We start from the raw sequence: 14,925 nt of genomic DNA, 5'->3' as shown, positions 1-14,925 counted from the left end.
CAAAACAACAAAACAACCACAGATAACAAAACAATCACAGAAAAAAAAACACCATGGATAACAAAACAACAAAACAACCACAGATAACAAAACAACCACAGAAAAAAAAACACCATGGATAACAAAACAACAAAACAACCACAGATAACAAAACAATCACAGAAAAAAAAACACCATGGATAACAAAACAACAAAACAACCACGGATAACAACAAAACAACCATGGATAACAAAACCACCATGGATAACAAAACCACCATGGATAACAGTGTTCTAAAACACACTTCCCTTTTCTCCCATTTTCTCTGTCACCCGATCACCATCTAACACATTAGCACAACCGCACGACACATCATCACACACACCTCTGACCTCCTGCTCCCTGTCCCAGTCTTATCACCGAGGAGTCTGCAACCAGCAGCTCACAGTAAGATCAATGACCATAGGGCGGAAGTGACAGTTTAGAAGCAGGCGTTTGTAACCATGACACACACACACACACACACACACACACACACACACCAGGAGCCTCAACATTCCCCTATGGAGCCGTTTCGTACTGCAGACGCCCAGGGCGGCAGCCGCTCACCTCCATTATGCTGGTAATTAGCAGCGCGGCCTTGCAGTGTGAATGAGCCGAGCAGCACCACTACTACCGTAGCGAGTGCTGGAACAAAAGATGCCCGGACCTCTGAAATCACCGTAGCATCTGAATCATTGATACATTATATTACAGTAGCCCCTGGTGTGCTAATCTACTATTGGTCCCGTTGGCCTCGTTATGAATGAGTCTAATATGACACTATTTCAGATGGACAAAAAAAAAAAAAAAATGCAATATATTTGTGTCATTACCAATTTGTCCTAAAGTGGGTTAACTAAGAGCTCTCAGCAAGAGAGAAGGTCAAGCAGAGACAAACCTCAATATAGTAGCCAACGGTTTAGGCCAGAGAGGCTACTTACTGGGATGGCTCAGAGGACGTCTGAGCATCATCATATGAGGCCAGCCTCTGTTCAGTCAGCCAGGGAGGACGTCTGAGAGGCCAGCCTCCTCTCTGTTCAGTCAGTCAGGGAGGACGTCTGAGGCCAGCCTCCTCTCTGTTCAGTCAGTCAGGGAGGCCAGCCTCCTCTCTGTTCAGTCAGTCAGGGAGGACGTCTGAGAGACCAGCCTCCTCTCTGTTCAGTCAGTCAGGGAGGACGTCTGAGAGGCCAGCCTCCTCTCTGTTCAGTCAGTCAGGGAGGACGTCTGAGAGGCCAGCCTCCTCTCTGTTCAGTCAGTCAGGGAGGACGTCTGAGAGGCCAGCCTCCTCTCTGTTCAGTCAGTCAGGGAGGACGTCTGAGAGGCCAGCCTCCTCTCTGTTCAGTCAGTCAGGAAGGACAGCACACCTCGTCTCTCTCATCACCACCCGTTTATCCTTCACACTGACATCTCGTACCGAGTGTCCAAACTGTTACAGCACGTTACCTTACTGCCTAAAACAAACACAGATCCACTTGTGTTGGCTGTGTACGGTCACTTCCTGTCAGGGTCAGAGGGGACAGAACGGAAAAACGCATAGGACTGAAAATACAAACTCCCTGGTTAATTAGTTAGGCGACAGTCTGGGGATATGGAACACAGTGGACATGGTCAGAGTGATGTCATGAGCCGTGGTGCGGATCACTCCCCGCTGCGCTATTTACCCAGAGTGCACTACGATTGGTCTCGGCCTTTAAAAAGGTTGGAATAGGGTGTCATCTGAGATTTGAACAGGTCCTCTTTAATGAGTGTCATCACTGTCACTCTACAGTGAGGGAACCAAGGCACTTTGGACCGATCAAAACCAATCAAAGGCTGTATTCAAGGAGAGACAATGTCAACACAGGGCCAGGCTGGCCAGCCAGCATCTGTCCATGTCCGTCTGCCAGGCTAGTCAGCCAGCACCTGTCCCTGTCCGTCTGCCAGGCTAGTCAGCCAGCATCTGTCCCTGTCCGTCTGCCAGGCTAGTCAGCCAGCATCTGTCCCTGTCCGTCTGCCAGGCTAGTCAGCCAGCACCTGTCCCTGTCCGTCTGCCAGGCTAGTCAGCCAGCACCTGTCCCTGTCCGTCTGCCAGGCTAGTCAGCCAGCACCTGTCCCTGTCCGTCTGCCAGGCTAGTCAGCCAGCACCTGTCCATGTCCGTCTGCCAGGCTAGTCAGCCAGCACCTGTCCCTGTCCGTCTGCCAGGCTAGTCAGCCAGCACCTGTCCCTGTCCGTTTGCCAGGCTAGTCAGCCAGCATCTGTCCCTGTCCGTCTGCCAGGCTAGTCAGCCAGCATCTGTCCCTGTCCGTCTGCCAGGCTAGTCAGCCAGCATCTGTCCCTGTCCGTCTGCCAGGCTAGTCAGCCAGCATCTGTCCCTGTCCGTCTGCCAGGCTAGTCAGCCAGCATCTGTCCCTGTCCGTCTGCCAGGCTAGTCAGCCAGCATCTGTCCCTGTCCGTCTGCCAGGCTAGTCAGCCAGCATCTGTCCCTGTCCGTCTGCCAGGCTAGTCAGCCAGCATCTGTCCCTGTCCGTCTGCCAGGCTAGTCAGCCAGCATCTGTCCCTGTCCGTCTGCCAGGCTAGTCAGCCAGCATCTGTCCCTGTCCGTCTGCCAGGCTAGTCAGCCAGCACCTGTCCCTGTCCGTCTGCCAGGCTAGTCAGCCAGCACCTGTCCCTGTCCGTCTGCCAGGCTAGTCAGCCAGCACCTGTCCCTGTCCGTCTGCCAGGCTAGTCAGCCAGCACCTGTCCCTGTCCGTCTGCCAGGCTAGTCAGCCAGCATCTGTCCCTGTCCGTCTGCCAGGCTGGTCAGCCAGCATCTGTCCCTGTCCGTCTGCCAGGCTAGTCAGCCAGCACCTGTCCCTGTCCGTCTGCCAGGCTAGTCAGCCAGCATCTGTCCCTGTCCGTCTGCCAGGCTAGTCAGCCAGCATCTGTCCCTGTCCGTCTGCCAGGCTAGTCAGCCAGCACCTGTCCCTGTCCGTCTGCCAGGCTAGTCAGCCAGCATCTGTCCCTGTCCGTCTGCCAGGCTAGTCAGCCAGCATCTGTCCCTGTCCGTCTGCCAGGCTAGTCAGCCAGCATCTGTCCTTGTCCGTCTGCCAGGCTGGTCAGCCAGCATCTGTCCCTGTCCGTCTGCCAGGCTAGTCAGCCAGCACCTGTCCCTGTCCGTCTGCCAGGCTAGTCAGCCAGCATCTGTCCCTGTCCGTCTGCCAGGCTAGTCAGCCAGCACCTGTCCCTGTGTCTGTCTGTCTGCCAGGCTAGTCAGCCAGCATCTGTCCCTGTGTCTGTCCGTCTGCCAGGCTAGTCAGCCTCTGTCCGTGTGTGAGTGTGTGTGTGTGTGTGTGTGTGTGTGTCCGTGTGTGTGTGTGTAGTGTGTGAAGCATGTTATCTGCCTGACTGAATCTGAACCCAGTCTTTGAATGTCATTCCTTAGAGGCTCAGAGACACGTGACACTTCCGCCCTCCGCCCTCTGCCCTCAGTCCTCCGCCCTCAGTCCTCCGCCCGTGTCCCAGATGACTCTTCCTACAACTCCTCCACAACAGGCTACAAGTCACCATTTAATTTTGTTTACCCTTAAAAAAAAATCACTGGGTTTTGTGAGTAGAGGGGAAACATGGTATCACAGTACCAAATAAAATGTTTCTACAGCAGCTAAGAGATGAGTTATTTTCAGAGTGACAGGAAATAAAAGTGTAGATATCAGTGGAATAGATGCAGGACTTAAAGTCCTGTTTTTACTGCCTCTAGTGTTCTCAACCAGGTTTCTTTTTCAGGGGTATCACGTGAACCCTGCCTCCAGGGATGTGCGTGAGTGACGAGATGAAGAAGAAGAGTGGGAGGAAGACTAGGAAAGGGAGGAGGAGGAGAAGGGGGGGGGGGCTTACTTGATGGCGTTTCTGAAGTGATCTTCGGCTGGGTTTTTCACCGTGCAGCTGTTGAGCAGCCACAGATCAGCCTCCGCGGGGTCCTCTGGAGAGAGAGGAGAGAGAGACAGCAGGAGAGAGACAGCAGGAGAGAGAGACAGCAGGAGAGAGAGACAGCAGGAGAGAGAGAGGAACAGCAGGAGAGAGGAACAGCAGGAGAGAGAAACAGCAGGAGAGAGAAACAGCAGGAGAGAGAAACAGCAGGAGAGAGAAACAGCAGGAGAGAGAGGAGAGAGAAACAGCGGGAGAGAGAAACAGCAGGAGAGAGAGGAGAGAGAAACAGCGGGAGAGAGAAACAGCAGGAGAGAGAGGAGAGAGAAACAGCGGGAGAGAGAAACAGCAGGAGAGAGAAACAGCAGGAGAGAGAAACGGCAGGAGAGAGAAACGGCAGGAGAGAGAAACGGCAGGAGAGAGAAACGGCAGGAGATAGGGAGAGAAACAGCAGGAGAGAGAAACAGCGGGAGAGAGAAACAGCAGGAGAGAGAAACAGCAGGAGAGAGAGAGAGAGAGAGAGAGAGAAACAGTAGGAGAGAGAGAAACAGCGGGAGAGAGAGGAAGAAACAGCAGGAGAGAGAGAGAGAGAGGAAGAAACAGCAGGAGAGAGAAACAGCAGGAGAGAGAGAGAGAGAGAGAGAGAGAGAGAGAAACAGCAGGAGAGAGAGAGAAACAGCGGGAGAGAGAGAAACAGCAGGAGAGAGAGAGAAACAGCAGGAGAGAGAGAGAAACAGCAGGAGAGAGAGAGAAACAGCAGGAGAGAGAGAGAGAAACAGCAGGAGAGAGAGAGAGAAACAGCAGGAGAGAGAGGAGCGAGACGGAGACAGAGACAGAGAGAGTAAGAGAAGAGAGAGAGAGAGAAGGAGCGAGACGGAGACAGAGAGAGTAAGAGAAGAGAGAGGAGACAGAGAGAGACAGAGACAGAGAGAGAGAGAGAGAGAGAGAGAGAGGAGCGAGACGGAGACAGAGACAGAGAGAGTAAGAGAAGAGAGAGAGGAGCGAGACGGAGAGAGAGAGAGAGAGAGAGAGAGAGAGAGAGAGAGAGAGAGAGAGAGAGAGAGAGAGAGAGAGAGAGAGAGAGAGAGAGAGACAGAGAGAGAGACAGAGAGAGAGACAGAGAGAGAGAGAGGTGGAGGGAAGACAACGGTTCAGTATTGGATCAAAGCAGAACTCAACAACCCAGGACCCTTCAGCCCGTTCCACACACCCATTAATATCACACTTCTCCAGTTACAGCAATTAATTGTCCCCTCCCCCCTCCTCACCCCCCCCCCCCTCCCCATCATCCCCCTCCCTGACCAGAGCAGCGAGGGGGAGGCGAGGCGGAATACGATGCCAGGATCAGCTGGACCTCAGGGGGATAGTGGAAGTCCTGTCCTCCATACCCCAGCCTCCACGCTATCTGCCAGGAGACCTGTCACACTGTGTAATGAATAAACACACACAGTATGTTTCTAGGTCGGCCTGCCTGGCGCAGTGCAAGTCTCCTGCATCCTCCCACACCGCTGAACTAGATATTTCACTTCCTGTCCATTACCCAGCCTCACTGGAGCAAACACAGGCCCTGTGCCGGGCTGTGAGGCTCTAAGGGAGGCAGGCTCCCACGCACCACATGGGTCGCCTCATCTCCCTCCCCCTCCCTGACCAGAGCAGCGAGGAAGGGGGGGCAGGCTCTCACGCACCACACGGGTCGCAGGCGGGGAGAACCCAGGAACCACCCCGACACCCCCTTCTTGCCTTTCCTCGCCTCAGATAACACAACATATCAAAGGCCTATAGCCAGAGAGAGGAGGCAGGGACAGGCCTATAGCCAGAGAGAGGAGGCAGGGACAGGCCTATAGCCAGAGAGAGGAGGCAGGGACAGGCCTATAGCCAGAGAGAGGAGGCAGGGACCAGAGAGAGGAGGCAGGGACAGGCCTATAGCCAGAGAGAGGAGGCAGGGACCAGAGAGAGGAGGCAGGGACAGGCCTATAGCCAGAGAGAGGAGGCAGGGACCAGAGAGAGGAGGCAGGGACCAGAGAGAGGAGGCAGGGACAGGCCAGGCACTTTAAGACAACCCCCCCCTCCTTCCTCATCACGTCCTGAGAGGAGAGAAGCGATTGTAAACAACGCCAGAGGCTACAGAGCGTCAGCGTGATGGTATGTAGGGCACCATTAAATTCCATAGAGCATCCTATTCCCTAGATAGTGAACTACTTTTAACTGGAGCCCTGGTCAATAGTAGTACACTAAATCAGGGGTCGCAGTAACCCCCCGCCCCCCCAAAACAAAATCTGCATATTAAACCATTTCTCACGTTTTTAATATTGAAAATCCGTGTTTGTTGGTTCAGTAGAGAATCAGGGGCGTAGAAATTGTTTTTCATACAAATTAAATTAATGGAAAACATAGAGAGAAAAAATATATATATTTTCATCAGATGACAAGTGCAAAACAATTTGGCGACTAAAGAAAATGTATTTTTTGTGCAGAGACGATGCGTGGCTCTCTGATGTCTCATGTTTATCATCTAAAACTATATCTGTCTTTCTACATTCAGGATTTGGCGCGGACAGTGACTGAAGCCGAGAAAACATTACAAATTACAATAAGATTACATTACAATAAGAAGCTAAATATTTATGCTGTTTTCTGTTAAAGTCTATATAACAGGGTGTCATTAGGAACACACCCACAGTGTTAAAGCCTGTATAACAGGGTGTCATTAGGAACACACCCACAGTGTTAAAGCCTATATAACAGGGTGTCATTAGGAACACACCCACTAAATATTGATAGGAACACACCCACAGTGTTAAACACACCCACAGTGTTAAAGCCTATATAACAGGGCGTCATTAGGATCACACCCACAGTGTTAAAGCCTATATAACAGGGTGTCATTAGGAACACACCCACAGTGTTAAAGCCTATATAACAGGGTGTCATTAGGAACACACCCACAGTGTTAAAGCCTATATAACAGGGTGTCGTCAGGAACACACCCACAGTGTTAAAGCCTATATAACAGGGTGTCATTAGGAACACACCCACAGTGTTAAAGTCTATATAACAGGGTGTCATTAGGAACACACCCACAGTGTTTAAAGCCTATATAACAGGGTGTCATTAGGAACACACCCACAGTGTTAAAGCCTATATAACAGGGTGTCATTAGGAACACACCCACAGTGTTAAACACACCCACAGTGTTAAAGCCTGTATAACAGGGTGTCATTAGGAACACACCCACAGTGTTAAAGCCTGTATAACAGGGTGTCATTAGGAACACACCCACAGTGTTAAAGCCTGTATAACAGGGTGTAATTAGGAACACACCCACAGTGTTAAAGCCTATATAACAGGGTGTCATTAGGAACACACCCACAGTGTTTAAAGCCTGTATAACAGGGTGTCATTAGGAACACACCCACAGTGTTAAACACACCCACAGTGTTAAAGCCTATATAACAGGGTGTCATTAGGAACACGCCCACAGTGTTAAAGCCTATATAACAGGGTGTCATTAGGAACACACCCACAGTGTTAAAGCCTGTATAACAGGGTGTAATTAGGAACACACCCACAGTGTTAAAGCCTATATAACAGGGTGTCATTAGGAACACACCCACAGTGTTAAAGCCTGTATAACAGGGTGTAATTAGGAACACACCCACAGTGTTAAAGCCTATATAACAGGGTGTCATTAGGAACACACCCACAGTGTTTAAAGCCTGTATAACAGGGTGTCATTAGGAACACACCCACAGTGTTAAACACACCCACAGTGTTAAAGCCTATATAACAGGGTGTCATTAGGAACACGCCCACAGTGTTAAAGCCTATATAACAGGGTGTCATTAGGAACACACCCACAGTGTTAAAGCCTATATAACAGGGTGTCATTAGGAACACACCCACAGTGTTAAAGCCTATATAACAGGGTGTAATTAGGAACACACCCACAGTGTTAAAGCCTATATAACAGGGTGTCATTAGGAACACACCCACAGTGTTAAAGCCTATATAACAGGGTGTCATTAGGAACACGCCCACAGTGTTTAAAGGCTACAGAACCCCTGCTGCTGTAAAAGGCAGTGGGTTCAGTAATCGTTGTTGGCAGAAGTGAAACCAGAACTAAATGTACAGTAAAAACGGTGAAAAGGAGAAAAGAAAGCCCAGAAAACAGCAGCAGAGACAGGAAGGAAGAGGACCGTCTGACCTGGAGTAGTGTGATGATGACGCCCACTGGTGTGAGAACTGGAGCGCTCAACAAACACACAACGGCAACAAACAAACTGTGTGGCTCAGTCGGTAGAGCATGGCGCTTGCAACGCCAAGCGTCGTGGGTTCGTTTCCCACTGGGGCCACCCATATGCAAAAGTAGTGGCCCCAGCCGACTTGTAAGTCGCTTTGGACAAAAGCGTCTGCTAAATGGGATATATATGGGATATATATATATATATATATATATATATATATATATATATATTCTAAATCACTTAACGGCCGCAAAAACCCTAAGGGGAGATAAAAAAATATATATAAGACTCACGACACTAAATCTAATGAGATATTAGTTTGACGCATCTCCATACTCTGTGTGTGTGTGTGTGTGTGTGTGTGTGTGTGTGTGTGTGTGTGTGTGTGTGTGTGTGTGTGTGTGTGTGTGTGTGTGTGTGTGTGTGTGTGTGTGTGTGTGTGTGTGTGTGTGTGTGTGTGTGTGTGTGTGTGTGTGTGTGTTTACTGTGAGAACTTACTCCATTACTTCTCCTGAAGCAGTAAAACACTACACTGATGAACACAAGACTTAAAAACACACACCACGCTGCCCGCTGAGGAAGGACATTAAGGTGAATTAACTACTTCAACCATTAAATCAAATCAAATTTTATTTGTCACATACACATGGTTAGCAGATGTTAATGCGAGTGTAGCGAAATGCTTGTGCTTCTAGTTCCCACAATGCAATCTAAACAGGAAGATATTCATTTTTATTGAACAGATATCTTGCCATGTTAAAACCTTGTAAAAGAACCCTGGGAGTAAGGTTAAAGGTTGGATCAAAAAAATGGTGTTAAATGGATCACTTATAACGGAAAGAAAGTCGAGAGTTGACTTGTGTTTTGTTTATCTTGGTAGGAAGTGGAAACGTGACGCCCGTGACTGTTGGGTACTGCTGTTTCACTGCCTGTTGGGTACTGCTGTTTCACTGCCTGTTGGGTACTGCTGTCTCACTGCCTGTTGGGTACTGCTGTTTCACTGCCTGGAAGGTACTGCTGTTTCACTGCCTGGAAGGTACTGCTGTTTCACTGCCTGTTGGGTACTGCTGTTTCACTGCCTGTTGGGTACTGCTGTTTCACTGCCTGGAAGGTACTGCTGTTTCACTGCCTGGAAGGTACTGCTGTCTCACTGCCTGGAAGGTACTGCTGTTTCACTGCCTGTTGGGTACTGCTGTTTCACTGCCTGGAAGGTACTGCTGTTTCACTGCCTGGAAGGTACTGCTGTTTCACTGCCTGTTGGGTACTGCTGTTTCACTGCCTGGAAGGTACTGCCGTCTCACTGCCTGGAAGGTACTGCCGTTTCACTGCCTGTTGGGTACTGCTGTTTCACTGCCTGGAAGGTACTGCTGTTTCACTGCCTGGAAGGTACTGCTGTTTCACTGCCTGTTGGGTACTGCTGTTTCACTGCCTGTTGGGTACTGCTGTTTCACTGCCTGGAAGGTACTGCTGTTTCACTGCCTGTTGGGTACTGCTGTTTCACTGCCTGTTGGGTACTGCTGTTTCACTGCCTGGAAGGTACTGCTGTTTCACTGCCTGGAAGGTACTGCTGTTTCACTGCCTGTTGGGTACTGCTGTTTCACTGCCTGTTGGGTACTGCTGTTTCACTGCCTGGAAGGTACTGCTGTTTCACTGCCTGTTGGGTACTGCTGTTTCACTGCCTGGAAGGTTGCTGTTTCACTGCCTGTTGGGTACTGCTGTTTCACTGCCTGTTGGGTACTGCTGTTTCACTGCCTGGAAGGTACTGCTGTTTCACTGCCTGTTGGGTACTGCTGTTTCACTGCCTGGAAGGTACTGCTGTTTCACTGCCTGTTGGGTACTGCTGTTTCACTGCCTGTTGGGTACTGCTGTTTCACTGCCTGGAAGGTACTGCTGTTTCACTGCCTGGAAGGTACTGCTGTTTCACTGCCTGGAAGGTACTGCTGTTTCACTGCCTGTTGGGTACTGCTGTTTCACTGCCTGGAAGGTACTGCTGTTTCACTGCCTGGAAGGTACTGCTGTTTCACTGCCTGGAAGGTACTGCTGTCTCACTGCCTGTTGGGTACTGCTGTTTCACTGCCTGGAAGGTACTGCTGTTTCACTGCCTGTTGGGTACTGCTGTTTCACTGCCTGTTGGGTACTGCTGTCTCACTGCCTGTTGGGTACTGCTGTTTCACTGCCTGGAAGGTACTGCTGTTTCACTGCCTGTTGGGTACTGCTGTCTCACTGCCTGTTGGGTACTGCTGTTTCACTGCCGGAAAGGTACTGCTGTTTCACTGCCTGGAAGGTACTGCTGTCTCACTGCCTGTTGGGTACTGCTGTTTCACTGCCTGTTGGGTACTGCTGTCTCACTGCCTGTTGGGTACTGCTGTTTCACTGCCTGGAAGGTACTGCTGTTTCACTGCCTGTTGGGTACTGCTGTTTCACTGCCTGGAAGGTACTGCTGTCTCACTGCCTGTTGGGTACTGCTGTTTCACTGCCTGTTGGGTACTGCTGTTTCACTGCCTGGAAGGTACTGCTGTCTCACTGCCTGTTGGGTACTGCTGTTTCACTGCCTGGAAGGTACTGCTGTCTCACTGCCTGTTGGGTACTGCTGTTTCACTGCCTGTTGGGTACTGCTGTTTCACTGCCTGGAAGGTACTGCTGTTTCACTGCCTGTTGGGTACTGCTGTTTCACTGCCTGGAAGGTACTGCTGTCTCACTGCCTGTTGGGTACTGCTGTTTCACTGCCTGTTGGGTACTGCTGTTTCACTGCCTGGAAGGTACTGCTGTCTCACTGCCTGTTGGGTACTGCTGTTTCACTGCCTGTTGGGTACTGCTGTCTCACTGCCTGTTGGGTACTGCTGTTTCACTGCCTGTTGGGTACTGCTGTTTCACTGCCTGGAAGGTACTGCTGTCTCACTGCCTGTTGGGTACTGCTGTTTCACTGCCTGTTGGGTACTGCTGTTTCACTGCCTGGAAGGTACTGCTGTTTCACTGCCTGGAAGGTACTGCTGTTTCACTGCCTGTTGGGTACTGCTGTTTCACTGCCTGTTGGGTACTGCTGTTTCACTGCCTGTTGGGTACTGCTGTTTCACTGCCTGTTGGGTACTGCTGTTTCACTGCCTGGAAGGTACTGCTGTTTCACTGCCTGGAAGGTACTGCTGTTTCACTGCCTGGAAGGTACTGCTGTTTCACTGCCTGTTGGGTACTGCTGTTTCACTGCCTTCACTTCCACTCCATCGTGGATGCCTCACAACAGATCCTTTAAAATAAACCCACCCAGTCTGGACAAGCTGATAGTGTGTGTGGCCTAAAGCCCGGTTCAGATACAACAGCTGACAAAATGTAGCTAGTTTTAGGATGTTGTGTTTTAAAACAGCTGACAGACCCCCCAAAAAATCAGACCGTTTCCACGGTAACAGCGTCGCTTTTCAGTGACGTGATGAAACAAAGTTGTCACTTGTTGTAGGAAGGTGATGTAGCAAATGTAGAAAACGAGTCATGAAATATATACCCCATTAAAATAAAACAGGCCTGACCGAGGGCTATGACAAGCACGGAATTTAGCATGGCGGTCATTGGCCAGCCAAATCACAGCAGTCTCCATGTTCACCATTGGAATAAAATAAAAAATACATTTTCTACTTTCCTCCGCTCCTGACTGCATAACTTGGCAAGTCAGTTAAGAACAAATTCTTATTTTCAATGACGGCCTAGGAACAGTGGGTTAACTGCCTGTTCAGGGGCAGAACGACAGATTTGTACCTTGTCAGCTCGGGGGTTTGAACTTGCAACCTTCCGGTTACTAGTCCAACGCTCTAACCACTAGGCGACCCTGCCGCCCCTCCACTCTAACCACTAGGCGACCCTGCCGCCCCTCCACTCTAACCACTAGGCTACCCTGCCGCCTCTCCACTCTAACCACTAGGCTACCCTGCCGCCTCTCCACTCTAACCACTAGGCTGCCCTGCCGCCCCTCCACTCTAACCACTAGGCTACCCTGCCGCCTCTACACTCTAACCACTAGGCTACCCTGCCGCCCCTCCACTCTAACCACTAGGCTACCCTGCCGCCCCTCCACTCTAACCACTAGGCTACCCTGCCGCCCCTCCACTCTAACCACTAGGCTGCCTGCCGTCCCTCCACTCTAACCACTAGGCTACCCTGCCGCCCCTCCACTCTAACCACTAGGCTACCCTGCCGCCCCTCCACTCTAACCACTAGGCTACCCTGCCGCCCCTCCACTCTAACCACTAGGCTACCCTGCCGCCCCTCCACTATAACCACTAGGCTACCCTGCCGCCCCTCCACTCTAACCACTAGGCTACCCTGCCGCCCTCCACTCTAACCACTAGGCTACCCTGCCGCCCTCCACTCTAACCACTAGGCTACCCTGCCGCACCACCCCTCTAACCACTAGGCTACCCTGCCGCCCCTCCACTCTAACCACTAGGCTACCCTGCCGCCCCTCCACTCTAACCACTAGGCTACCCTGCCGCCCCTCCACTCTAACCACTAGGCTACCCTGCCCCCCCTCCACTCTAACCACTAGGCTACCCTGCCGCCCCTCCACTCTAACCACTAGGCTACCCTGCCGCCCCTCCACTCTAACCACTAGTCTACCCTGCTGCCCCTCCACTCTAACCACTAGCCTACCCTGCCACCTCTCCACTCTAACCACTAGGCTACCCTGCTGCCCCTCCACTCTAACCACTAGCCTACCCTGCCACCTCTCCACTCTAACCACTAGGCTACCCTGCCACCTCTCCACTCTAACCAATAGGCTGCCTGCCGTCCCTCCACTCTAACCACTAGGCTACCCTGCCACCTCTCCACTCTAACCACTAGGCTGCCTGCCGTCCCTCCACTCTAACCACTAGTCTACCCTGCCACCTCTCCACTCTAACCACTAGGCTACCCTGCCACCTCTCCACTCTAACCACTAGGCTGCCTGCCACTCTAACCACTAGGCTGCCCTGCCACCTCTCCACTCTAACCACTAGGCTACCCTGCCACCTCTCCACTCTAACCACTAGGCTACCCTGCCACCTCTCCACTCTAACCACTAGGCTACCCTGCCACTCTAACCACTAGGCTACCTGCCACCTCTCCACTCTAACCACTAGGCTGCCCTGCCACTCTAACCACTAGGCTACGCTGCCACCTCTCCACTCTAACCACTAGGCTGCCTGCCACTCTAACCACTAGGCTGCCCTGCCACCTCTCCACTCTAACCACTAGGCTACCCTGCCACCTCTCCACTCTAACCACTAGGCTACCCTGCCACCTCTCCACTCTAACCACTAGGCTACCCTGCCACTCTAACCACTAGGCTACCTGCCACCTCTCCACTCTAACCACTAGGCTGCCCTGCCACTCTAACCACTAGGCTACGCTGCCACCTCTCCACTCTAACCACTAGGCTGCCTGCCACTCTAACCACTAGGCTACCCTGCCACCTCTCCACTCTAACCACTAGGCTGCCTGCCACTCTAACCACTAGGCTACCTGCCACCTCTCCACTCTAACCACTAGGCTACCTGCCACAGGGAGTGTAACCCTGAGTTTACCAGTGAAATACCCAGGGAGGATTCAAGCCCATTCTACTCATCATTTTCCAAAACACCTTGTTTGTTTCAGCCAGGGGCAACAAAGTTGCATCACGTTTGTTAAGATTCCATCGCAGAAACGGACCGCCCCACATTCTTTAAATTGTATTAAAAAAAAAATGTATTTATGTTTATGACCATTATTTTATTTTTATGACAGTCTTCATCCGTAACCACTTGTCAGATAAATGTCAGCAAGCTAGATGAGCTGTGTGCCGCAAAATAGCTAGCTCTCTCTCTCATCTTACGTATCTGAACTGGGCTTAAAATATCGTCCAATGAACCATCATACCGGCCTATTCAGTAGCTGTTGGAGATTTGTGTCTTTCCACAGGTCTGAAACCATAAAAGTAGGATTCATTTCACAAGTCTGAAACCATAAGTACAACTATATTTCTCTGAGACAGACAGACAGAGACAGATAGACAGACAGACAGAGAGACAGACAGGGAGACAGAGACAGACAGACAGAGACAGACAGACAGACAGACAGAGACAGATAGACAGACAGACAGAGAGACAGACAGGGAGACAGAGACAGACAGAGACAGACAGACAGACAGAGACAGACACTCTTGTTGGACGGGCAGATCAACGTGTTCTGTCGTAGCGAGGGGTCGGGAGCGACCCATACGGGGGGGGGGGCGACCCAGACGAGAGGGGGACCCAGACGAGGGTTGGCACAGTCAGCCCTTCACAGCCATGCCAGCTGCACATCAAGCTCGGCATCAACACAACCTGAGCCCTGCAAAACATCCCGGCCCCGTGGGACGCGTTCCTTGAATAGAGAGACAAACACAAACAAAAAGGTCCCTGATCCACAACACACAGCCCCTATAGATCTCTGCAGAGGGTAACTCACTCTACCTGAGACACACACACACACACACACACACAGCACCTATAGATCTCTGCAGAGGGTAACTCACTCTACCTGAGACACACACACACACACACAGCACCTATAGATCTCTGCAGAGGGTAACTCACTCTACCTGAGACACACACACACAGCACCTATAGATCTCTGCAGAGGTTAACTCACTCTACCTGAGACACACACACACACACACAGCACCTATAGATCTCTGCAGAGGGTAACTCACTCTACCTGAGACACACACACACACACACACAGCACCTATAGATCTCTGCAGAGGGTAACTCACTCTACCTGAGACACACACA

General features: G+C 51.2%; 1 protein-coding gene across 1 annotated transcript in view; it reads right to left on the bottom strand.

Moving 5' to 3' along the window:
* The window catches only part of LOC135519856 (threonylcarbamoyladenosine tRNA methylthiotransferase-like), a 528,096-nt gene that overhangs the window by 498,028 nt on the left and 15,143 nt on the right, over positions 1–14,925 (bottom strand). Inside the window, exon 3 of the mRNA XM_064945063.1 lies at positions 3,876–3,960. Coding sequence (XP_064801135.1) covers positions 3,876–3,960 — 85 coding nt within the window. The remainder of the gene's footprint in view (positions 1–3,875; positions 3,961–14,925) is intronic.

This window comes from Oncorhynchus masou, chromosome 29, assembly GCF_036934945.1.
Source record: "Oncorhynchus masou masou isolate Uvic2021 chromosome 29, UVic_Omas_1.1, whole genome shotgun sequence".
NCBI classification, from domain to species: Eukaryota; Metazoa; Chordata; class Actinopteri; order Salmoniformes; family Salmonidae; genus Oncorhynchus; species Oncorhynchus masou.
Note: the sequence above shows the minus strand (reverse complement) of the source record. Positions and strands in the feature narration are given on the sequence as shown.